Below are 25,661 nucleotides of genomic sequence, written 5' to 3' on the forward strand. Positions count from 1 at the left end.
GCTGAAGAAAGGAAAAGAAGACAAAAAGAGAAGTGAATAGTAGGCTAAGTAATAAAGGTCATATACATGGAAAAATAAGAAAGAAAAGAAAGGGAAATAAACCTGAGGAGTTTTGGCCTTCTTAGCAGGTTTTGTGGGAAAGGAGATAATGGAAGCATTATCTTCATCAGAGGAAGGACTTGTCAGGAAGGTATCAGCATGTGTTGTCTTAGCTGGAGCTTCATAGACCAATGCTTGCTCTGCTAGAGACGAGTCTTTAAGAAAAAAATATGTGTTCTTCAAGAGTAAGATCATCCATATTAGAATCTTAGCCATACCCTATATTTGAGTCAGTAGGGGTTGCCTTTTTCTTTGATTTTGTTGAAGAAAGAGTGCCTTGGAAGAAGAAAGATTCTATTTGGCTTTTTTCCTCTCAAGTTCTGCGTCATAGGCTATGAAGGTAGAAGCCATAAGAGGATCATCCATAAGATTCCTTCTCCTTTTGGGTTTTTTGGCATAGACCTTGGGGGTTTTATCCTTAGCCTTACCAAAGGTCTTGGTCAACAAGGGAGGCAGTGAGTGAGAGATGTTAGCAACCCCAATCTCTCCTGAAGCATCAGTTGTTAAAAAACAAATGTAGGGCTATTAGCAATAGAGAGAAAAAGGAAAATCCAAAGAACAACAAATAGAAAAAAAAGAAAATGAAAGAGAATAAGTGGCTTACAAATTTGGCTTTATCGATGAAAATGGGAGAGACGGGATAAGTATTCCTCTAGTGATTTATGGAATATGATAGCACTGAAAACAGTCTACCAATTCTTAAACCTATTGCTAATACTTGAGCTAGCCACAAAAGCATAGAAACTAGGCCTATGCAAGAGCTTATGATTCTCAGTTAAGATAACATAGTGTAGACACCCTATTTTTGACAGCCCTTACGACTTGGACGTCCTCGCATGCACACCCGATAATGAGTCTATTTGCTCGCCAAGTGCTCGAAGTCCTCAGCGGAACGCCACAACTTTGAGCCTTTCAAACCCTACATCATTTTTGTCTCATTTTTGGACCATGCCTTGGTCTTTCCAGCTTGCAACCTCTGGTGGCCTCCCCGCTATCCCTAGAGGCTGCCGGCCGCTGATGTGGTTTGCCAGCTACCAGTGATGGCTTGCCGGCCACCACTGATGGTCAGCCGGCCACCAGTGTATTTTGCAAATATTTTATGCCAGCTGAGCCAGCTATTTACACAGATGTATACATCTTCACTCACATGTAGGGCTGGATCTCCTTGAGGGAATTTCATGTTTTCTATATATAAGGACCCCCTCTCTCTTGTAAAAAGGTTAGAAAATTTTGAACTCAAAAATTTTCCTTTCTCTCTAGCAAATCTCTACATTTTAGCCTCTAATTCCTAAACCTTTGCTTATACACCCTTAACCAAATCTTCTCATCTTTGAGCTGAGGTGTTCTTGAGCTTGGTTTGAGCTTTAGATGGTGTACTTACTTGGTTTTGTTGCTTGGAATTACTCTTCTCTTCAAAAGATATAATACTTGCATTTTTAACTTGCTTTGCATACTTGTTTTTCTATGTTTTTTCCACTGATTTTGGGTCGTTTTTGGGCCATAAAAACTCTGTCTTTGTGGGTTAAAATTTGTGGGTTTAGGCCATTTAAAGTTAAGGGGTGGTTCACCCTTCTTTATTCCTTACTTGCAAAGCCTTTCCACTTGTGTTTCCTACCCTTTTACTATCTTTTTTCAAACTTTTAAACACTAATTTCCAGAGTATTTTTAGTGGGGGAAAATCATGTTTTAAAGTCCAAATTTGGAGAGGTTAGCATCCCTTCCTTGTATCTTACTTACTAGCCTAGGTTGTGCCATGTTTTAGCATTTTAATCTAGGTTGTTTTAGCTTAATTCCAGCATGTTTTAACCTCTGATTTAAACTATTTTAACTATGTTTTGGGTTGGTTAAATCAGTGTCCTCACAAGCTTAATGTTTTAGGCTTTTAAACACCATTTGTTTGAGTTAATTGCATGTTCTAATGCTTTTCTTACTTAATTTCAGCAAGCATAATCTCTGTAACCTCCCTCATTTCTTCACTCTTTGTTTTCTTTGAGGGTTATTTCAACCTTAGGATAGTTTAAGCTTGAGATTGAGATCCATGCTTAATGGTTTAATCCTCTTTTGGGGGCATTATCAATGGCATGGCACCTCTCTCTTGCCTTAAACTACCCCTTGTTTGACACTTCTTTCTCTTTTAAAGGACTTAACTCATCATTGGACTTAATTAGATTAAAGGATGGTTGGTAAATTAAAATGAGTAAACTTGGGACTAAAAGTGAGCAAGATAATAACTTGGTGTGTTCAATCGGATGTTAATTGAACACATGGAACTTGGACCATTTCATACTTGCTAGTGATGAAATGATCCAAGTCTCCAAAGTCAACCACTTCGCTTGATCATTTATGAAGGGGAGGAGGTTTGTGTCTTTTTTTCTTGCATTTATTGAATTTGCACACTTGGGTTCACAAGCCATCATGCAATGAAATTGCTTGAATTTGTGGTTTGTGGCTTAGGTTCACAACTCCTTGGATTTGTTCATGAAAAGGAACGGTGAGTTGTGCAGACAATCCTTGAAAGTACCTTGTATATGCTATGTTTGTCCTCTGTTGCAATAAGATGAACCTGTGCATCAGTGGCCGGTAGGCCACTTTCCATGGCCGGCAGGTTGCCGGCAAACCACCTTTGATGGTCAGCATGCCACTTTCATGGCCAGCAGGTGGCCAGCAACCTTCATCTTTGGCTGGCTAGCCACTGATGCAAAACTCAGCAAAGTATTGGTAAGGTGAAGCAAATTTGTTTTGGAAATGTTCAATTGTGCAAACAGAGGCATTCGGGAGCAAAACAATGGCGTTTTGGGGTGAAACCAAGCATGCGCGTGAACATCTCTTATTTTCCAAGCGGAGTAGTTAATTGCTTAGTTTAATTATTAATTGTAATTGTATTGTAATTATTTAATTGTTTAATTAGTTAGTTAATTAGTTAATTAATTCAAGTGTTGTAATAATTAGTTAATTAGTTTAGCTAGTTATTTATTTCGGTTTGTAATAGTTAGCTTAATTAGTTAGCTAATTTATTCATTCGAACCCTCCTGCACGAGGACATCAATGTTATAATAATGTGTATGTTTTCCAACCCCACGTCTTTTTTCTTTTTATTTATCCGCTTTTGATGGTTAGACTAGGGGCATCATATTTCAATTAGCATATCGTATGTATGCATTCATTCATTTGTCTTACATGCACTGAGGCTCGGTTCATCATTCTAACTGCATTGTCGTTTCAATACCTCGTTGAATACGTGTTTAAATGCATGCTATGAAATCGTTGTAAATAGCATGTTAAGTAGCCGGACCTATTTTAGTTGCATTACTGCATGTGTTGCATTAGCCATCTTGTATAGTTAGAGATCATGCATATTTTTCTAATTCTTTTGTTTTATCTTAGCTTGGAGTACTAGGTGAGTTTTTAGTGCTTTAGCATACTTGCGTGAGTGTAAGTGACTGCTATGATTAGCATGCTTGCCATGAGGCTAAGTGCTTACTTGTTAAACTGTTTGAATGCCTGTAGATGAAGGCTTGTTGCTTGAATTGGAATGATTCAATGAATGTACGTTTAAGCCCACTTTATCAAGTGGCAAATTCACAAACTTTAAGCCCACTTTGTTAAGTGGCAAAATCAAACCCTGTTTGAAAAACAAACATGAAATTGAATTGTTCCAATTTGAGCAAACTAGTCTATATCTTGTATGCGCACATCACGTAGTAATGCTAGCCTAATAAATCAGAACAAGAGCATATAATGTTGATAAAAATCATATCATGATTAGTAGAGGCCGATCTTTGATCAAGCGAGCAGGGGTGCTCAAATGTATTCATGACCTTCCCCCTTCGTACCTAAGTTCTCGAGCCGAGACAATCTTGGTGATGACGGACACGTGACTTTTGGCACGAGTCATGGGTTTCCTAAATTTTTCTAAAATAAAATATTTAGGTGGCAACTCTGTATCTGGCAAAGCAGTCGAATTTTGGCATTTTTTATTCAAAATTGATTTTTCAAAAGATTTTCCAGATTTGGACTATTTGGTGTTTATCAGTTTCACATTGCACTTGTAAAATCATATTAAGAACTCAGGGAGTCCGAACTGTAGGGATTATTTCGACCTCTCGAAAAGGGGGGTGAGAAAAAGTCGAGCTACACATAGGTAAATGGTTGCTCAGTAAATTGGACTCTAGCATTTACATATTCGTGAATGGTGGGGTGAACATAAAGAAGAGGAATTGAATCAAACCAAATTGTCTAACCCATTGGCTAGGATTATAACTCTCAAAGTTACAGATGGAATGCCTATTACTAAATAGAGAACATCCAACCAAAATATATCTTGGGGTGAGACAGATACTCCAGACTATCTCTTGAGCCTGCCTAAGATCATCATCTAAGGTAGTAGGATCAGCATATATGTAAGACAAAGAGGTAGAAGCAAAAAGAAAGGATTGAAAAAGAAGGGAAGGAATCCCGTCAATAGTAAAATTCATAAAGGTACAAAAATATAGAGCAAAAGTGACATAAGCAGAAGATCAATGAGAGAGAAATAACTCAGTGTAAGTTTCACATTTGGAGGTGTAGTGTAGACACCCCATTTTTGACCGCCCAATCAGGTTGATCACTCGATGATGAAAAGTTACGTTGTACACCCGCTTAATGTCTTTAGCAAAAAGCTTCAATTATGAGCTTCTAATCCCAACCTTACACCCTATTTTGACCAAAGCTATTTTAGACCTTAAAATCCTTTTTTTCAAAATATTTTTCCCAATGTTTCTACGATATTTTGAGGCTCGCATTTCGTTTAAGATATTGCACTTTTCGATAAACCAAGTAAGGACAAAGTGAAAATAAGTGGAAGGGAGGTGAACTCTTTGAAAAATCTATAAAAAAAAATCTTATTTATAGGTTTGAAGTTGAAGGAAATAGGAGGGGATGGAAGAAAACTAGTTTGGGGAAAGGTTGGGCATCAAACCATTAAGAAATAAATGAGCAGCCTTCACTAAATGAGGCATATCTCATACACTTAGAATTTAGATATGAGACCACCACCATTGGAAAGTAGACTTCTAGGGCTTCAATTTAGACTCAAGAATTACCTAAAACTGAGTTCGGATGAAGGAGATATACCTATTTGAAATCGAGCTTGAAAATAGATTTTTATGTGCAAGTAGCAGGCCGGCCACTAAAGGTAGCCGGCCAGCCAATTGATGGAAAATTTGGCCATTTCAAGTGGTCGGGCAGCCATGTGTCCCGGCAGGCCAATTTTGGTGGCCAGTCATCCCTTTACTGGCCGACCGACCATGTTTCTCGACTAGTAGATATTTTGCTGCCAACTGTTTCCCCATATGCATGCACTACACCAGCTGTCTCTACACTATGTTCGACAGAGGCACTGGTTTTTCTATATATAGAGGACCATATCTTATGTTTTTAGGTTAGAAAAAAATCCAAAAGCTCAAATTCTTGAAAATCTCTCTCTCTCTCTCTCTATATATATATATATATATCTTACAACCTATGTGACGCTCCAAAAATCGGGAGATAATATAATAACAAATAAATACAGGGTTTATTTAAGATTACAAAATAGGAAATGTCACTAATGAGTCCTTTTATCAATAACCAAGTAAGATCCCAGGAAAGATCGGAGGAGTCAAACTAGCCTCCCTTCAAAGTTCAATCTCCTTAGATAGCAAAGCTACCTTTTTGACATATCTTATCAAGGTATTAACACAAGGTCTACATGAGTTGACGAAAAATAAGGAATAGGTAGTATAAAAGATATGTATAGATATATAATAATTACAAAATCAAGTCTTAATTACAACATGGGATCTATCATTTACAATCTCACAACACGTTTACAAACTAATTTCTAATCCTCCTAGGGTAGCTGTACGCCCTCAAATGCTTCAGCTTTGCCTTCGACTAGTCTAATAATCTTCAATACCTAGCATGAAACGCCATGAGCTTTGAATGCCCAGTAAACGCACATACACCCCGTCCTTTTTTCCTAATTCAATACACCAACGTACTTATAACATACAAGTAATGAAGCATGATATTCGAGTCAATAACAACAATTTCAATAATAGAGGAAAGGGACATGACATTCAAATAGATAACAAAGACTACAATGTTAGTGGTTAGTATTCTAGAAATCCCCCAAAGAGATTTCATCTTCCCAACATGTCACGACCCAAACTCGCCCTTATAGGTTTAGCGTCATAACCGGCCAGTAATCCTTGGATTACCAAAGGCCTCTTAACTGAATAACATATAATTAGGGGTTGCGGAAGCAAATAGCAATTATACGACATCCATTGAGCTGTACAGACTTATATGAGACAGAAAAATTTTAACTACATACATATACACATCATCATATATATACATATATAAGCTAGACGAAAAAGGACTTAGCCCTATTTACAAAATACACAAAGACTTGTCTAGCTGAACAGGAAAACAGAACTTCAACTTATGCACTTAGCCATGATCACTAGACATGTCCGGAACCTCCATGGGAGGCACAGTGGGTTGGCTTGACGAAGCAAAATTAAGCTGACGCCGCTAACTTTGATCTGGTGCCTGACCACCTACATATATATAATAAACTGTGAGCTAAAGCCCAGTGAATAACAAATGTGTAAAGGGGTAAAGAATGAATATCCTTTCAGTAATTAAAACAGTCAATTGCATCAGTAGATCAGTTATCCCATCAATGTCTCATATTTCATGTCATATCAGTCATTTAGAAATTATAGCAGTCATACGTGGTACATCCAATAGCAGAACAGTACAGTAGGTCTTAATAGACCGAAAAGTCAGTTGATGGCCATCAAAACAGTAAACAGTAGTAGTTCCAACATTGGAACTGACAGAGATCTTTGTAACATTAGCAGTAGCAGTAGTAGTAATAGTAACAGTAACATTCAGTTGCTATGGATGCCACAAGTACAGTTCATAAAATAGGACAAACATTCATTCAGTAAACAATATCATTTCAGAAAGCAGTACAGTTAATCGTTCAGAAAATAAGTATAATTTAACATACTTTTACAACATTGTTACTCACAGATGGCTCCGCTAGCAGATCAGATAATACAGACAATTCAGATAGATCAGGCGAATGATAGCGCGCGACCTACACAAACTCATAACATATACACATGGAAACACAATATCAATTCCTTGATCAAGCTTGACTTTTCTTGTTTTTTGTCTAAATAATTCGAAGGTCCACTACGCTTATTCTTCCCTTAGTCAAATGAATCGGGTTCTCATTTCACAAACCCCTTTTATTACTAAATCATTCTTTTCTAAATAAACCAATTCTCACTTGGCTTCTTAATCAAGTACTACTAACTTAATGAATTATTTTTTTATTCAACTAATTAATGTTGATTGTTAGCTTATTACCCTTTATTAAGCCATAAATCATGTTTAGGATGCTTTGGGAAGAGATGAGAATAAAAATGTGAACTAAATGCAATTCTCCAAAATATGCTGAAAATAAGGCCTTCGCTCGAGCACCACTTTGGTCGCACGAGCGGACTGTAAAATTTGAAAAACTTCTGGGAATTCGATTTTCACGCTCGAGCGAGACTTTCCTCGCTCGGGCGGACAGTATAAATTCTGGAACTTCCAGAATTAAAATTGAAGTTCAGATTTGATATTCAAAGCCTCAAAATATGTATTTTTGGTACACAAATATAGAGAACCAATGTATAATTTGGTAGACACTCCCAATTAGAAATCCTTTATTCAAAATCATGCTCCAATTGACCAAATTTAGGTTTAACTTATTTCCTTTATATCAAACCCACAATTTTAATATATGAATTAGACTTTTCAAACTCTTGAAATTTCATAATGTATGTACAATTGGAACTCAATTTTATGTTAAGACAACTAAATTCAACCCAAAGTAATTAATTTCTAAATTAATTTTCATAAATTTGATTATAGCTTCGATTTCTCATTTTCTTTTTAATTACATAAAATCGGCCTCAAGTTCTTTTTATATATTTATTTATTATTTTTTTTTAATCAAGAAATTGGAGTCATGAAACTTCTTATAAAATCATTCACGTATATGAAATTGACATCAAAATTACTAATTTTATATTCTTATAAATTTTCCAACTAATTCCCATAATTTTAAACTCAACTTAATTTGTAACTTCAACTTAATTCATAATCAAAATATGTTTAATTTAAATAAAATCTTATATTACATTACATGCATGGATTAAAAATCTAATTATAAAATCAAAGTTTTATCTAGCATTAGGATTAATTCTAATTTTCTATAAACTTGATGTTCATAAAACATTTCCTTTTTCTCTTCAAAATATGAGATTGAATTAATCCAAATCCTTCAAAATCCATGATGTATGTATCATTAGAGTATTAAACTTGTAAAATTATTCATGCATGTAACAATGAAGCTTAGTTTCATGTAAAATCACAACGTCAAACCCAAAATAATTAATTTCTAATTTATTTTCCATAACCATCCACATGCATGTAACCCATTTCAAATTAATTTCCATAATCTTATACTTAAGCTAATTTTTCTTCATCTTCTTGCTAGTGATTCCAATTTCATCCTTAATTTCATGTATAATGTAAAGATTCTATACAAATTAACATAAATTCCATACTTTAGTTGAATCCCTTCTAATTCTCCTTGGGTTCCTTCCAAAAACTTGAGCATTTCTTTAAATCTTCTTGAACATTTCTTTCTTTTCTTCTCCCTTTTTTTTTTGTTCTTCCAGCAAAACTCTCTCTCTCTCTCTTTTGGTCTCTCTCTCTCTCTCTCGGCTACAAAACAGAGCACACTTGCACCTCTTTTTTTGTTTATTTCATTCTTTCTCTTGAGTTAAGTCCCCAACACCAAGATATTCTTGGAAAATTTACAAAGAGGTAGCTGTGAATTGAAATAGACTCCATTTTGAATGAAAGGGTGTAACCTTTGATGGTGTCTTTTTGTTTTAAAGGAATGGTCAAACCTCCATTTGAATGAAAGGGTGCAAACCTTTCATAGTGTCTCTTTATTTTAAAGGAAGGGGTATGTCCCTTCTTCATACATTTTCTATTCAAATTGAATAAGTGCCAACAAAGCCTATATAAAGGCAGCCCCATTCCAATTTTGATTGATTCCGAAAATTCATTTTCCTTGCCTTCATTTTGCTCTCTTGCGTCCTTTATTCTTCATATTATTTTAGGAAAAATTTCAGAGAGTTATAGAACACAAGGTTCTGGTTCGTCGAACAAATTTGTTTGAAGTGCTACTACAAATTTGTGAAGATCATTGTATCCTGGGAGATAGACGCCACATAACCATAAGCACCGTAGCGGGGCTAATCTGTCTTAAGGACAGAGTGTCACACACTCGACTTGGTCTTTAATTATTGATTCAGTTCAACAAAATAAATTCTGTAAGTTTTATTTTATTTTGTTTGAATTATTTTAAGTTATTTTATTTACACAGAAGATTGTTCCAACAATCTTAAGACAGACTCGAATTATTCTGTTTACAGAATTTTTCGTTTGTTTCTCTTTTTTCATTCTTCGTAAATAATTTCGAAAGAAAATTATTTTCTGTGGATTTACAAAATAATATTCTGGTTGAAAAAATAAATAGTGATTATATGCTATTTGATAGATAGTAGTAATATACTGTCACTTTTCTTTGACAACAACTAGTAGTACGATTAACAATTCAGAATATATTTTTGTGAAATTTTTCAGAAATTAATTTTGGGTTTTAGAAATTATTTTCTGATTTTCATTACTTAAAATTCTGTTTTAGTATTTTAATTATTGAAGTGCTATAGAAATTAATTTTCTGTGTGGAATTAATTTGGTTGAATAAAATTTTATTTTATTTCCAAATTAATTGAAAAATAAAAGTTATTTTCTTATTTCTTTTATTTTACAGAATTTAATTTCTTGTGTAGAATTAATTTGGTTAAATAAAATTTTATTTTATTTCCAAATTAATTGAAAAATAAAATCTATAGTTTTTATTTCTTTTATTTTACAAAATTTATTTTTCTGTGTGGAATTAATTTGTTTAAATAAAATTTTATTTTATTTTCAAATTAATTGGAAAATAAAAGTTACATTCTTGTTTTTTTTATTTTTACAGAATTTAATTCTGTGAATTTGGTTTAATTTTCTGTGTAGTGAAAATTTTAATTATAAATTTGTTTTATAAATTAGAATTGATGACTACTGAAACAAATGCCCAAACAAGTACTACTGTGGTGGTTGCAATTGCACCAACCCCCTCTCCCGTGATGACAGTACCAATAAATCATGGAGAGAAGCCAGAGAAGTTCTCGGGAACTGACTTTGAAAGATGGCAACAGAAAATGTTGTTCTATCTTACAACTCTGAACCTGGCTCGTTTTCTCCGTGAAGATGCTCCTATCCTGAAAGAGGATGAAACCGACCGGCAAGTGGTTACTGCAGTTGATGCTTGGAAACATGCCGATTTCCTTTGCCGGAATTACGTCTTGAATGGACTTGACAACACATTATACAACGTCTACAGTCCAATCAAGACAGCAAAGGAATTGTGGGAATCGTTGGAGAAAAAGTACAAAACGGAAGATGCCGGCTCAAAGAAATTTGTGGTTGGCAGATTCTTGGATTTTGTAATGGTTGATTCAAAAACTGTGATCAGCCAAGTTCAAGATTTCCAACTCATTCTGCATGACATTCACGCAGATGACATGTCTCTCAGTGATTCCAAGTTGCAGCCTTAATTGAAAAATTACCAAAAGGCTGGAAGGAGTTCAAAAACTATCTCAAACACAAGCGCAAAGAAATTTCTATGGACAAATTAATTGTGCGTTTGAGAATTGAAGAGGACAACCGCAATTCTAAAAAGCGGGCTAGTAAGCATCCTATGGAGTCTAAGGCAAATGTGGTGGAACATTCTTCAAAAACCAAGAAACGAAAGTCTTCTAGAGAAAGTTCATCACAAGGCTCTAAAGGGGGGGATAATAAAAAGTACAAGTTTAATGGCAAATGTTATATCTGTGACAAAGAGGGACAACAGGCCAAAGATTGCCGTAGCAAAGGCAAAAGCAAAAGAAGAACAAGCAAAAAGCCTGCTCAAGCCCACATGACTGAAGTGGACAATATTTCCAATGGTATAGATAATATCAATCTTTCTGCAGTTGTTTCTGAGGCAAATCTTGTCAGAAATCCTAAAGAATGGTGGGTGGACACTGGTGCTACTCGCCATATTTGTGCCGACAAAAAGATGTTCACATCTTATTCTATAGTGGACAATGGTGAACAACTCTTTATGGGCAACTCCTCAACTTCCAAAGTTAAAGGACAAGGAAAGATTGTACTCAAGATGACATCTGGAAAGAAACTCACTCTCAACAATGTGCTGCATGTACCGGACATTCAAGCATTTAGTTTCCGGATCTTTGTTGAGTAAGAATGGGTTTAGGCTAGTTTTTGAAAGTGACAAGTTTGTACTTACCAAAAACGGGATGTATGTAGGAAAATGTTACATGTCTGATGGCCTTTTCAAGTTAAATGTAATGATCGTTGTACCCTTAGTTATTAATAATACTACATCTTCTTCTTACTTGCTTGAGTCTTCAAATTTATGGCATGGTAGACTAGGACATGTTAATTATGGATCTTTGCGTAGATTAATTAATATGGAATGTTTACCTAAATTTAACATTGATTCAAATCATAAATGTGAAGTTTGCGTTGAGGCAAAATTATCTAAAACTCCTTTTCATTCAATTGAAAGAAGTACGGAACCACTTGAATTAATTCATAGTGACATTTGTGATTTTAAATCAATTCAAACTAGAGGTGAGAAAAAGTATTTTATCACTTTTATAGATGACTATACTAGATATAGTTATGTTTATTTAATTCGAACCAAGGATGAAGCTTTGGAAACTTTCATTCAATATAAGAATGAAGTTGAAAATCAACTTGGTAAGAAAATCAAGAAACTTAGAAGTGATAGAGGTGGTGAATATGAATCACCTTTTGGTGAGTTTTGTAAAGAACATGGAATAATTTAACAAACCACCACTCCTTACTCACCTCAGCAAATTGGAATTGCTGAAAGGAAAAATAGGACTTTAAAAGAAATGATGAATGCCATGTTAATCAGTTCTAGATTACCTCAGAACTTGTGGGGGGAAGCAATACTTTCTGCTAATTATATTTTAAATAAAGTACCCCGAAAGAAAGTGAATCAAACACCTTATGAAATGTGGCATGGTAGAGTACCATCCTACAAATACTTAAAAGTGTGGGAGTGCTTGGCTAAAGTGGCTATTCCTAGTCCTAAAAAGACTAAGATAGGTCCTAAGACCATTGATTGCATTTTCATTGGTTATGCCAAGAATAGTAGTGCATATCGATTTTTTATTCATAAATCAGAACATTCTGAAATGCATGTAAATACTATTATTGAGTCTCGGAATGCATCATTCTTTGAACATGTATTTCCAAATAAAACTGGACAAGAGACTAGTAATAATAAGAGATCTTTTGATACTATTACTAGTAATGATCAAGAACATGATCAAGAGCAAGAGTTAGACCAAAATGAGGAAGAAGAACCTAGGCGTAGTAAACGTGCTAGAACCTCAAAATCTTTTGGCCCAGATTTTCTAACATTTTTGTTAGAAAATGAGCCTTTAACTTTTAAAGAGGTTATATCCAATCCTGAAGCTCCTTTATGGAAAGAAGCTATCATCAGTGAAGTTGGATCCATCTTGCAAAATCACACTTGGGAATTGGTGGATTTGCCACCAGGTTGTAAACCTCTTGGGTACAAGTGGATTTTCAAAAGGAAAATGAAAGCGGATGGATCAATTGACAAATACAAGGCAAGACTTGTGGTCAAAGGATTTAGACAAAAAGAAGGTCTAGACTATTTTGACACATACTCACCGGTTACTAGAATAACATCCATTAGAATGCTAATTGCCATTGCATCTCTATATAATCTAGAAATTCATCAAATGGATGTTAAAACCGCTTTCTTAAATGGTGAGTTAAATGAAGAAATTTACATGGAACAACCAGAAGGGTTTTCTGTTCCAGGGAAAGAAAAGAAAGTGTGTAAATTGGTTAAATCATTATATGGTTTAAAACAAACGCCAAAGCAATGGCATGAGAAATTTGACAAGGCAATGATATCAAATGGATTTAAAATTAATGAGTGTGACAAATGTGTTTATATTAAAAACACAGATAAAGGTTATGTCATTGTATGTCTTTATGTAGATGATATGCTCAACATTGGTAGTAATAATGACATGATTAAAACTACCAAGAAAATGTTGAATAAATATTTTGACATGAAGGACATGGGCATTGCTGATGTAATACTTGGTATGAAAATTACCAAAACATCAGAAGGATATGCTTTGTCACAATCTCATTACATTGAGAAAATACTTGACAAATTCAGCAAAGATGATAATCATCTTGTAAGAACACCTGTAGATATTAATTTGTATCTTTCTTAGAATGTACAGGAAAGTATTTCTCAATTAGAGTATGCTCAAATTATTGGAAGCTTAATGTACTTGATGAACTGCACTCGCCCAGATATAGCTTATGCAGTAAGTAAATTAAGTAGATATACGAGTAATCCGGAAGTAGAACACTGGAAAGCAATTATAAGGGTTCTAAGATATCTCCGATTTACTCGTAACATTGGGCTTCATTATACTAGATATCTAGCAATACTTGAAGGGTACTGTGATGCAAATTGGATATCGGATACTAGAGACTCGAAGTCCACCAGTGGGTATGTCTTTACTCTTGGTGGGGCGGCTGTATCTTAGAAATCTTCCAAAAAGACTTGTATTCCTAGGTCTACTATGGAATCTGAATTCATAACTTTAGACAAAGCAGGTGAAGAGACAGAATGACTTCGCCACTTCCTTGAAGATATTCTAGTATGGCCAAAATCGGTGTCTGCTATATACATACATTGTGATAGTCAATCAGCTATAGGTAGAGCACAGAGTCATATGTATAACGGTAAGTCACGACACATTCGTCGTCGACATAACACCGTGAGACAACTACTCTCTAATAGAATTATTTCCATAGAATATGTTAAGTCTAAAGACAACATAACGGATCCACTAACCAAAGGGTTAGCAAGAGAGTTAGTTGAGAATTCATCGAGGGAAATGGGACTTAGGCCTATTAAATAAGAGTTACTACAACGGCAACCCAACCTAGTTGACTGGATATCCCAAGATCTAGGTTCAAAGGGACAACCGAGTTGTGAATAACTCAGAAGGATCACTGGGGAGTTTATCTCCTACCCATTTCTTTGATGAAATAGTGATGTCTGCAGCGGTTTAGGTTAAGTAATACTTTTAATGATTCTTATATCTAGGTAAACCTAGTGGAGTATAGCAGGATACTTTTCATAAGAATCACCTATGTGAGTGTGAACTTGGCCGGTTCTATAAGATTTGTGAAGGGCTACAAGTCTTTAGAGCACTCATGAAAGACCAGGTTGTTCAAGGCCAAAATGAACACAATAGTGAGAACTAAACTGTGTCTGGGGATATACTGTGTGAGTTCTATTGTCTTGGTTTACACAAACGGCTGAACAGTTCAAGACATCATGTTCACTGGTTAGGTAGTAAATCCGATAGTGTCTCACAAGGGAAGATTCAAAGCCAAAAGCTACCTATCCTTTGCAGAATATTTCCAATTTCTGTACTCTCTGTATTTACATCATATTGTTGCATTTTCTCTCTGTCAATTTCATTCATGTGGGGGATTGTTGGAAAATTTATAAAGAGGTAGTTGTGAATTGAAATAGACTCCATTTTGAATGAAAGGGTGTAACCTTTCATGGCGTCTTTTTGTTTTAAAGGAAGGGTCAAACCTCCATTTGAATGAAAGGGTGCAAACCTTTCATGGTGTCTCTTTATTTTAAAGGAAGGGGTATGCCCCTTCTTCATACCTTTTCTATTCAAATTGAATAGGTGCCAACAAAGCCTATATAAAGGCAACCCCATTCCAATTTTGATTGATTCCGAAAATTCATTTTCCTTGCCTTCATTTTGCTCTCTTGCGTCCTTTGTTCTTCATATTATTTTAGGAAAAATTTTAGAGAGTTATAGAACACAAGGTTCTAGTTCGTCGAACAAATTTGTTTGAAGTGCTACTACAAATTTGTGAAGATCATTGTATCCTGGGAGATAGACGCCACATAACCGTAAGCACCGTAGCGGGGCGAATCTATCTTAAGGACAGAGTGTCACACACTCGACTTGGTCTTTAAATTATTGATTCAGTTCAACAAAATAAATTCTGTAAGTTTTATTTTATTTTGTTTGAATTATTTTAAGTTATTTTATTTACCTCAGGTTGAGTTTTAAATGGTCAAACAAATGGGTTCCATCTTTATCAAACAATACATAACATAGCTTGTAACAAAATATAGGATGAATCGAGTTCATCAATTGAAATCTTTCAAAGCTTCGTGGGATGTTTACTAACATCTACCTAATGCAAGGATGACATTCCTAACAAAACAAGGGAATAACCGCCCCGGAATCGAAGCACACCCGTTCATGGCCGCCCGTGGCAGACCCGAAATCGGTTAGACAACCCACTTGGAAAACCGTCGGTGGCAAAACGTAACCCACCCGTACAAGACCGTCGGTGGTACCATCCGTACATGACCGTTGATGGCAAAGAGATATCTCAACAAGGTGCTACATAAACTTAACGTCCCCTAGTACGAAAGGACCTTTTAATGATGTCATCAAAACAAAGCCAATACTTGATACATAAACTAATGGATAATCATTCATGCTTGATCAAATACTTTTCCAAAACAAAGCAAAGTAAAGCTTTATCAAAGCATTATAACATAGTTTTATTAAAAACACCACTCACACATAAATTGTTAACTTCAAGCAGTCCTACTTGTACTTAAGTACTATCCTTAATCAGTTAAATTATTTGAGCTTTCTCTTAGATTTGGGACAGTCTTTTATTTGATGCCCCAACTTCTCACTTTTCTAGTAATTCGATGACACAGTCCCCGATGAATCTTGTGACATATAGACATACTACGATAACTTACTTCTCTTATAACCTTGCCTAGAATTACTTGTCTTTCCTACCACAAAATTCTTAGTTTTCTTCTTTGATTCACTTTTCACTTCCACACTTAACTCTTCTTTTTGATCTTGCCATTTATAATAGGTTTCACAGCTTTCACCACGTTCTCTAGTACTTCTTCTACTTTACCTAATCACTCTACTAGGACTCAGTTTTTACTCTATTCACATTTTTCACCATCTTTTCCTAATGTCAAAAGAGCAGGGTTAAACACAAGAAGATAGTTGATAACACTTGGGTTAATTTAATTTACTTAAATTATAACACAAAGCACATATCATATACAAGTAGACATGCACATATAGGCATATAAGGACACTGGTAGCGTAACCTATTCATTCCCATGGAATTTACCAAGAATTTCCAATTCGAAGTAACGCTGGCCAAACGTGATTCCAATCAAACTTTCAAGGTCATTCTACAAGGCATGAAACTCTACGATTTAACATTCCATGTAATAGGTTCCCACCAAAAAGTACTATCTTACATATCAAATGACTTTTCTCGTCCTCAATTACCATAGTTCCACATATTTCATTGATCTTCAAATTCCTCAATTTCCAAATATTCTCATAGTCCCATTTGACATATAACCCATATAGCTTTCATGACTTTCATTAAAGATTCTAATTCTACATAGTTCTATGTTTCCACAAATCAACATACTTATTCTCACCAATGTACTAGTCAAATATTCCGATTTCCTTATAACAGTAGAAATTTCAGAAATTTCACCATAATTCTTAACTGCTAAGCTGATTTAACACATTCCAGTTTCCTTATAATTATCGAAAGTCGACAGTAGCTCTTAATTCTTAGCTTCAATACTTAAATGTATGACACAAACGTATATACATATTCTTGAATGCATAACTTCTTACCTACTATATGCATGAAACTTAAATCAGTTCTAGTCATTCTAAAGCTCAATGGACACGTGCGTGAGGTATTTACTCGTGCTCTGATACCACTTTGTCACGACCCAAACCCACCCTTATAGGTTTAGCGTCGTAACCAGCCAGTAATCCTTTGATTACCAAAGGCCTCTTAACATAATAACATATAATTAGGGGTTGCGGAAACAAATAGCAATTATACGACATCCATTGAGCTGTGCAGACTTATATGAGACAGAAAAATTTTAAACTTTATATACATACATATACACATCGTCATATATATACATATATAAGCTAGACGAAAAGGGACTTAGCCCTATTTACAAAATACGCAAAGACTTGTCTAGCTGAACAGGAAAACATAACTTCAACTTATGCACTTAGCCATAATCACTAGACATGTCCGGAACCTCCACGGGAGGCACAGTGGGTTGGCTTGACGAAATGAAATTAAGCTGACGCCGCTAACTTTGATCCGGTGCCTGACCACCTACATATATATAGTAAACTGTGAGCTAAAGCCCAGTGAATAACAAATGTGTAAAGGGGTAAAGAATGAATGCCCTTTCAGTAATTAAAACAGTCAATTGCATCAGTAGATCAGTTATCCCATCAATGTCTCATATTTCATGTCATATCAGTCATTTAGAAATCATAGCAGTCAAAGGTGGTACATCCAATAGCAGAACAGTACAGTAGGTCTTAATAGACCGAACAGCAGTTGATGGCCATCAAAACAGTAAACAGTAGTAGTTCCAACATTGGAACTGACAGAGATCTCTGTAACAGTAACAGTAGTTATAACAGTAACAGTAACATTTAGTTGCTATGGATGCCACAAGTACAGTTCATAAAATAGGACAAACATTCATTCAGTAAACAATATCATTTCAAAAAGCAGTACAGTTAATCGTTCAAAAAATAAGTATAATTTAACAAAGCTTTACAACATTGTTACTCACAGATGGCTCCGCTAGCAGATCAAATAATGCAGACAATTCAGATAGATTAGGCGAATGATAGCAGGCGAATGATAGCGCGCGACCTACACAAACTCATAACATATGCACATCGAAACACAATATCAATTCCTTGATCAAACTTGACTTTTCTTGTCTTTTGTCTAAATAATTCGAAGGTCCACTACGCTTATTCTTCCCTTAGTCAAATGAATCGGGTTCTCATTTCACAAACCCCTTTTATTACTAAATCATTCTTTTTCTAAATAAACCAATTCTCACTTGGCTTCTTAATCAAGTACTACTAAGTTAATGACTTATTCTTTTAATCAACTAATTAATGTTGATTGTTAGCTTATTACCCTTTATCAAGCCATAAATCATGTTTAGGACGCTTTGGAAAAAGATGAGAATAAAAATGTGAACTAAATGCAATTTTCCAAAATATGCTGAAAATAGGGCCTTCACTCGAGCGCCACTTTGGTCGCTCGAGTGGACTGTAAAATTTGAAAAACTTCTGGGAGTTCGATTTTCACGCTCAAGCGAGACTTTCCTCGCTCGAGCGGACAATGTAAATTATGGAACTTCCAGAATTGCAATTGAAGTTCAGATTTGATATTCAAAGTCTCAAAACATGTATTTTTGGTACACAAATATAGAGAACCAATGTATAATTTAGTAGACACTCCCAATTAGAAATCCTTTATTCAAAATCATGCTCCAATTGACTAAATTTAGGTTTAACTTATTTCCTTTATATCAAACCCACAATTTTAAAATATGAATTAGACTTTCCAAACTCTTGAAATTTCATAATGTATGTACAATTGGAACTCAATTTTATGTTAGGACAACTAAATTCAACCCAAAGTAATTAATTTCTAAATTAATTTTCATAAATTTGATCATAGTTTCAATTTCTCATTTTCTTTTTAATTACATAAAATCGGCCTCAAGTTCCTTTTATTTATTTATTTTTATTTTTTATTTTTTGATTAATTACCTAAAAGTCCTATCTACATATTTGGTGGTAGCTTAGGTCCTGTCAAAAAGTTTTTGAACCAATAAGTCCCATTTACAGGTAAAAAGACGTTTTGCCCTTTAGTCCCAAAACTGAAAATGTTCTCAATTTCAAAACTGATAATGTTCTTAATTTATAATTATTAAAATTAAGAAATTTCTCAATTTTTTTTTTCTAGTATGAACTAAGAATATTATCAAAACTATCAAAACTAAGAAATTTATAATTATCAATTTTGAGGAATTTTTCAATTTTTTTCATGATTAAAATTGAGAATATTATAAACTGAGAAGGTTCTCAATTTCAAAAAACCTTAGATCTCTCTCTTTCTCTCTCTCTAATGGCAGTGGCAACTGTGAACTCAGTGAAAATCGAGATCTCAAAATCAACAGTCGCAGATCCACCCAATTCTTCACCTAACCCTCCTAGAGACCTTGAATTTCAGACAGTGATGAGCCACATCGGCGACGATGGCGACAAACTGAATCCCAGGGGACTTACTGCACCCAAATCGTGAAAAGTAGCAAACAAGGGTGTCATGGTAGTATTAGGTAAGAGAAGGTGCTCCAGAGTTGATCCCACTACTGCTTTATCACTATTATTTGATATTGCAGATTATGTTGAGGAGAGAGTGAGTGAGGGAGGTGCCACCCATTGGAGGCGTCGCGATTGGGACTGGGATGCCCCGGTGAGCTTCTAAACTACTTGCTTGAAGTCTATGGACTTCACCTTGTAGATTCTTGGCGGGTTTGGCGGTGCCGGTGTAGTGATGGGTTTCTTCCACAGCTTCGCTGGAATCTTACGGACTGAATGGAGAGTAGAATGAAAAGAGGACGGAAGGGAGAAGGAAGATGACATCGAGACATCTTGCTTGGAGTTTGTTGAAATGGTAGATTGGTCTATTAAAAATTAATGGGACTTGAAGGAGCAAATAATTTTACCTAAGACTTAATGGATTATAAGTTCACAAAATGGGACTTGTATGTAAATGGCCCTTTTTTTTTTAATCAAGAAATTGGAGTCATGAAACTTCTTATAAAATCATTCACATGTATGAAATTGACATCAAAATTACTAATTTTATATTCTTATAAATTTTCCAACTAATTCCCATAATTTTAAACTCAACTTAATTTGTAACCTCAACTTAATTCATAATCAAAATATGTTTAATTTAAATAAAATCTTATATTACATTACATGCATGGATTAAAAATCTAATTATAAAATCAAAGTTTTATCTAGCATTAGGATTAATTCTAATTTTCCATAAACTTGATGTTCATAAAACATTTCCTTTTTCTCTTCAAAATATGAGATTGAATTAATCCAAATCCGTCAAAATCCATGATGTATGTATCATTAGAGTATTAAACTTGTAAAATTATTTATGCATGTAACAATAAAGCTTAGTTTCATGTAAAATCACAACATCAAACCCAAAATAATTAATTTCTAATTTATTTTCCATAACCATCCACATGCATGTAACCCATTTCAAATTAATTTCCATAATCTTATACTTTTTTTTTTTTTGATCGTGAAAATCAGCATCAAATTAGATAGAAGTGGGAAATAAGCACCTAACAAGACCCATAGGTGGTTGGGTAACCCAATTCAGGGGTAAAGAGTTTCTGAGAAACGCCGAAGCGACCCAGTGGGCTACCCTATTGGCTTGACGAGGGCACCATCTAAAAACAAGTGACCTGTGCAAGGCCAACGACCGAACATCACAAATTAAGGCTAGAAGCTCCCAGGGAGGGACCCCTTCAGACACACACAGCTGAATAACAAATTTACAATCACTTTCGATTTCCGCTGCAGTGAGATTAAGAACATCTGCCATGAGACAAGCATGCCGAATTGCTAGTAGTTCACACTGGGCAACAGACCGCAAACGGGTCGTCCTCACCATGCCATCCACCAGCTGGCCTGTATGGTCGCGAAGAAGGACAACAATTGTGCCCATACCATGCTTTAAATCCACAGCAGCATCACAATTAAATTTCCATAAGCCGCGGGGAGGAGGAAACCAGGAAGAGCAGCCGCTAGTCATCCCTGATGCTCCAATCTGCAGAGGAATGGTCGCTGGACAGGAGGCCAGAAATTCCGCTTCATCCCGCTTTGCTTTCGCGATCACTCCGAATGGATCAACCTGATGGTGGTTAAACAAATGATCATTTCTTCATTTCCAAATTGTCCAAGCAACCCACACCATAGAACATAACACCGATTTGCCCCATGCAGACGTACCCAGAGTCTCAATACAATTCCCAAACCATTCTCGAGCCGAAAAGCTGTCCCGAGTATCACATCTAAGGCCAAGATCACACCCAAACCAAACACGTCTAGACCAGTCGCAGTCAAACAAGAGATGCTCAAGAGATTCCAAAGCTGAGAAGCACACTGGGCAGCAAGCCGAAACTGCACACCGGCGAGAAGAAAGGTTCTGTTGAGTAGCCAAAGCATTATGATAAATTTTCCAGAGGAAATGCTTAAGTTTTGGAGGTAAATTCAGGTTCCAAATTATCAGCCACTCTTTTTCAGACCACGCAATGGAAGAAGAAGGAATAGTGGAAGCCAATTGCGCTTGGTTCACGGCCTCGCGGTACCCTGACTTAACCGTATAACAGCCCTTGGAGTCATAATGCCAAAGAAGGGTATCATCTTTTTCTGTAACAGAGACAGGAATAGAGAGGATAGCATCACAATCAGCCTCAGAAACTAGGCTTCTAAGCTGCCTTTCATTCCACGACATGTTGGAAGAATCCATGACATCATGCACCTGTTGTACCAACACCCCTCGAGGCTTAGCAGATTGAACGCGAAAGCCCGGAGTAGAGGGAATCCACTGATCATCCCAGAAATTGATCGACTTACCATTCAGAACTTGCCACCGCAGTCCCCCGTTGAGAATTTTCCGCCCCTGAAGCAAATTGAGCCAAGCCCAAGAAGGGCGGACCCCACGTGAAGCATGACTGAAGTCAGAATTGGGATAGTAAATTCCTTTAATAATTTTTGCACACAGGGAGGTCGGGTATTTAATTAATCGCCAGCCTTGACGAGCAAGAAGAGCGCGGTTGAAGGCCCGAAAATCCCGAAAACCCAAGCCGCCATTACGCTTTGACAAACATAGTTTAGTCCAGCTAGCCCAATGAATACCGCGCCCCTCCGGATCACCTTTCCACCAAAAATTTCAAATGTAGGAACTTAACTTATCACACAATTTGTTGGGAAACAGAAAGCAGGCCATGGCATAGGTGGGTAGTGCTTGGGCAACCGATTTAATGAGGACTTCCCTGCCAGCGGGGGAGAGAAGTTTGGCCTTCCATCCTTGCAATTTGGACAGCATCCTCTCACACAAGAAACTGTAGGCTTCAGCTTTGGAACGACCCCAACACGACGGGAGGCCCAAGTATCTAGCATTGGCTTGCATCGGCGGGATACCAAGAAAGCCACACACCTCCCTCCGGTGCAAGCAAGAGACATTACCCGAGAAAAGCACGCCCGATTTATCAAAATTAACCGACTGCCCCATTGCTTGGCCATAGGTATGTAACAGATTACATATTTCTAAGCACTCTGTTCGCTTGGCCTTAACGAAGAGCACCGCATCGTCGGCAAAGAACAAATGAGACAATTTAGGACAGCCCCGTTTAATTCTCAATCCGGACAAACGCCCAGCCGCAATACTACGGTCAATCAATTTCGAGAGAACATCCATAACGAGAATAAACAAATATGGGGAGAGAGGGTCCCCTTGGCGAAGACCCCGCATAGCTTTGAAACTAGTCCGCTTGGCCCCATTTACAATCACCGAAAAAGATACGGTGGTGACACATTCCATCACCCATTGAATCCATTGAGGGTGAAAACCCATCTTGCAAAGCAAGGCCCGAAGAAAATGCCAATCGACTCGGTCATAAGCTTTATGGAAATCCACTTTAATCGCCACATCCTCCACCTTCCCTTTACGAATTTTCAAAGCATGGAATGCCTCATGGGCTACAAGAATATTGTCCTGAATCATTCGCCCTGCCACAAACGCCGACTGATTTGGCGAGACCACTGCATTGAGAACCCCTTTCAACCGATTGGCAAGGATTTTGGTGATCACCTTGATGTTAAAATTGCAAAGACTGATTGGCCTAAACTGGGATAAGGATTCTGGCGCCGGAACTTTAGGGATGAGGACCAAATTAGTATGATTCATCTCTTTCAGCAAAAAACCCCCCCGAAAAAAATTTTTAACCGCTGCACAAAGCGATGGTCCCACAATATCCCAATGTTGATGGAAAAAGAATCCTGGATAGCCATCCGGTCCAGGAGCTTTCAGTGAACCAAGTTGAAAGGTCGCCATTCTAACCTCCTCATCCATGACTTCTGTAATCAGCCGCGCATTCATTTCAGGGGTGATAACAGTAGAAACCACATCGAGAGCTATGTTCATATCCCCATGCCCACCACCAGAAAAAAGAGTCGAAAAATAGGAAAACAAGTGGGAGTTAATATCAGATTCGGAAGTAAGAAGGGTGCCATCTTCACGTTTCAGTTGCAGAATCTGATTCCGTTGGCGGCGTTGCTTAATTGTAGCATGAAAAAAAGCAGAATTCCGATCTCCAAAATTGAGCCAACGAACCCGAGATCGCTGATGTAAATACATTTCCTCCCGCTGCATGGCCATTTCTAGTTCATGGGCTAACTGCTTATATTGAGCTTCTTTGCCCGAAGAGTAAGGTTGACTCTGTAACTGAGCTATTTGTCCCCGAAGGGAGGCAATATGCCGCTTGCCATTACCGAATTCCTTGGAGCTCCATTCCCATAATCGCCTTTGACTATGCTTCAGTTTTTGAACAAGTTGGAACATGTGAGACCCGCCATAATCCCTGACCCATTCTGATTGAATAGTTGCCGCACAACCCGGACTAGTGGTCCAAAGCGACTCAAATTTGAATTGGCGGGGGACCCGGGCCAGCAGAACACAACAATTAATAACCAACGGACAATGGTCCGAACCAAAACAAATTTCATGAAGCACTTGGGCATTCGGAAAAAGCTCCTGCCAGTCAACCGAGGCTAAAGCTCTATCCAGACGTTCTCTAACATTGGCCTCACCCCCCTGCTGGTTAGTCCAAGTAAAAGCATGCCCCGTAAAGCCCAAATCAATCAGGCTACAATCTGAAATCAGTTCTTGAAAGTCCTGAATCTGAGAAGCATAACATTCCCGCCCTCCTTGCTTTTCAAAAATGGAGCTCACTTGATTAAAATCACCCACACAAAGCCATGGATAATGTGTTTCATGTGCCACACCCCTTAAGTATTGCCAAAATGCCCTTCTTTCCCGCCTACGAGGAGGGGCATAAATAAAAGAGGCAGCCCAACTCCTACCGGCGGGAGGGGATATAATGCACCTGAGGATATTTTGAGATTTAGAGCGGACATCTAAAACAACTCCCTCCACCCACCAAAGGGCGAGACCACCGGAAGTGCCTAAAGGATCCACGTAACAACTATTTGGAAAATTAAGATTTCGCCTTAAACAATCCAGCTTAGCTCTCTTATTTTTTATTTCCATTAAAAAGATCACCGAAGGCCGATGGGTTGTGCATAACCCTCGTAATACCTGGACTGTCAGGGGACGACCCAACCCCTAACAGATCCAGCTGATAATTAGCATGAGGCCTGTGGCTGTTCAGGGTCAGCCACCACCACCCTTTCAGAGTTAGTAGAACTATCCACCCCGCTTGCTTCCGCAGTCGGAGACATACCATACCGAGGACAACAACCCGTAGCATCCAAAGAAGTAATCCTGACTGGACCAGTACCTCCTGAGATCGAACTGGCATCGACCTCCAACAGCTGAACTTTAATTTCCACAAGAGAAGTCTTCCTTTGGCGGTTAACTCGCCTAGCCAGAACCCGTGCTGGAGGTTTGGAGGCAACAACACGTGAGGCCTTGAACTCAGCAGAAACATTATCTAGCGCCAAGAGATTCCCCTTCAATTTTTTCTGGACCACAGACTCGCACATATCATCGTCACTATGAGGCCTTTTCAAGGAAAGGCAATTAAACACTGTGGAGAGGCACAATTCAGAATGTGAAGCTGGAGGCCCAGGTCTAACCGGACTAGCACTTGGGCTGAGTTCTTGCACACGAATAGGAAGAGGGTCCAGAGAATCTGTGGGTTGGGAAACGGGTAAGATAGTTTCTGAAGGTTCAGTGACAAAATAAGGGGCGGAGCACGGCACCTCATACTGGGCTGAGGATGGGGGAAAAAGAGTTTGGGCCGTGCCTACCACAATAGGGGGCCCAGCCATCAAGGGGCAATGAGGAGGAGGCCCACTCAGTAAGCTTGACTCACGCAAGAGAGGGCCCAAATCAGGGGATGTGGCCTGAGAAGGAACAGGCGAGCATGGGCGTGGACACTCAGGCTGTAACGGCTCTGAAGCCTCCAATTCCACTACACTGGATCGTACAGATCGTACCTCCGTAATCGCAGCCAGCTGGTGAGAGGTGGGCAT

At 37.3% G+C, this 25,661-nt stretch overlaps 1 protein-coding gene across 1 annotated transcript; it reads right to left on the bottom strand.

Moving 5' to 3' along the window:
* Positions 1–393: 393 nt before the first annotated feature.
* On the bottom strand, positions 394–25,661 carry LOC145790405 (uncharacterized). Its single transcript, XM_082868136.1, has 8 exons — positions 24,908–25,661; positions 22,420–24,629; positions 21,355–22,260; positions 20,846–21,294; positions 16,937–17,015; positions 16,779–16,862; positions 16,615–16,678; positions 394–587 (listed from the first exon to the last, which is right to left on the bottom strand). Exons 1-8 carry the CDS (start codon positions 25,659–25,661, stop codon positions 394–396), a joined length of 4,740 nt encoding a protein of 1,579 aa, XP_082724262.1.

Source organism: Camellia sinensis, chromosome 5, assembly GCF_055761805.1.
Source record: "Camellia sinensis isolate YWXY chromosome 5, ASM5576180v1, whole genome shotgun sequence".
NCBI classification, from domain to species: domain Eukaryota; kingdom Viridiplantae; phylum Streptophyta; class Magnoliopsida; order Ericales; family Theaceae; genus Camellia; species Camellia sinensis.

Excerpts from the sequence above, each read along its gene's own strand:
- LOC145790405 (XM_082868136.1), bottom strand. The coding sequence starts at position 25,661 with ATGCCCACCTCTCACCAGCTGGCTGCGATTACGGAGGTACGATCTGTA. Across the intron at positions 24,630-24,907 it reads GGGTTGTTGTCCTCGGTATG|GCACTTCCGGTGGTCTCGCC; the intron begins GTATGTCTCCGA and ends TGGATCCTTTAG. Across the intron at positions 22,261-22,419 it reads GGGAAGTCCTCATTAAATCG|CGTAATGGCGGCTTGGGTTT; the intron begins GTTGCCCAAGCA and ends TGTTTGTCAAAG.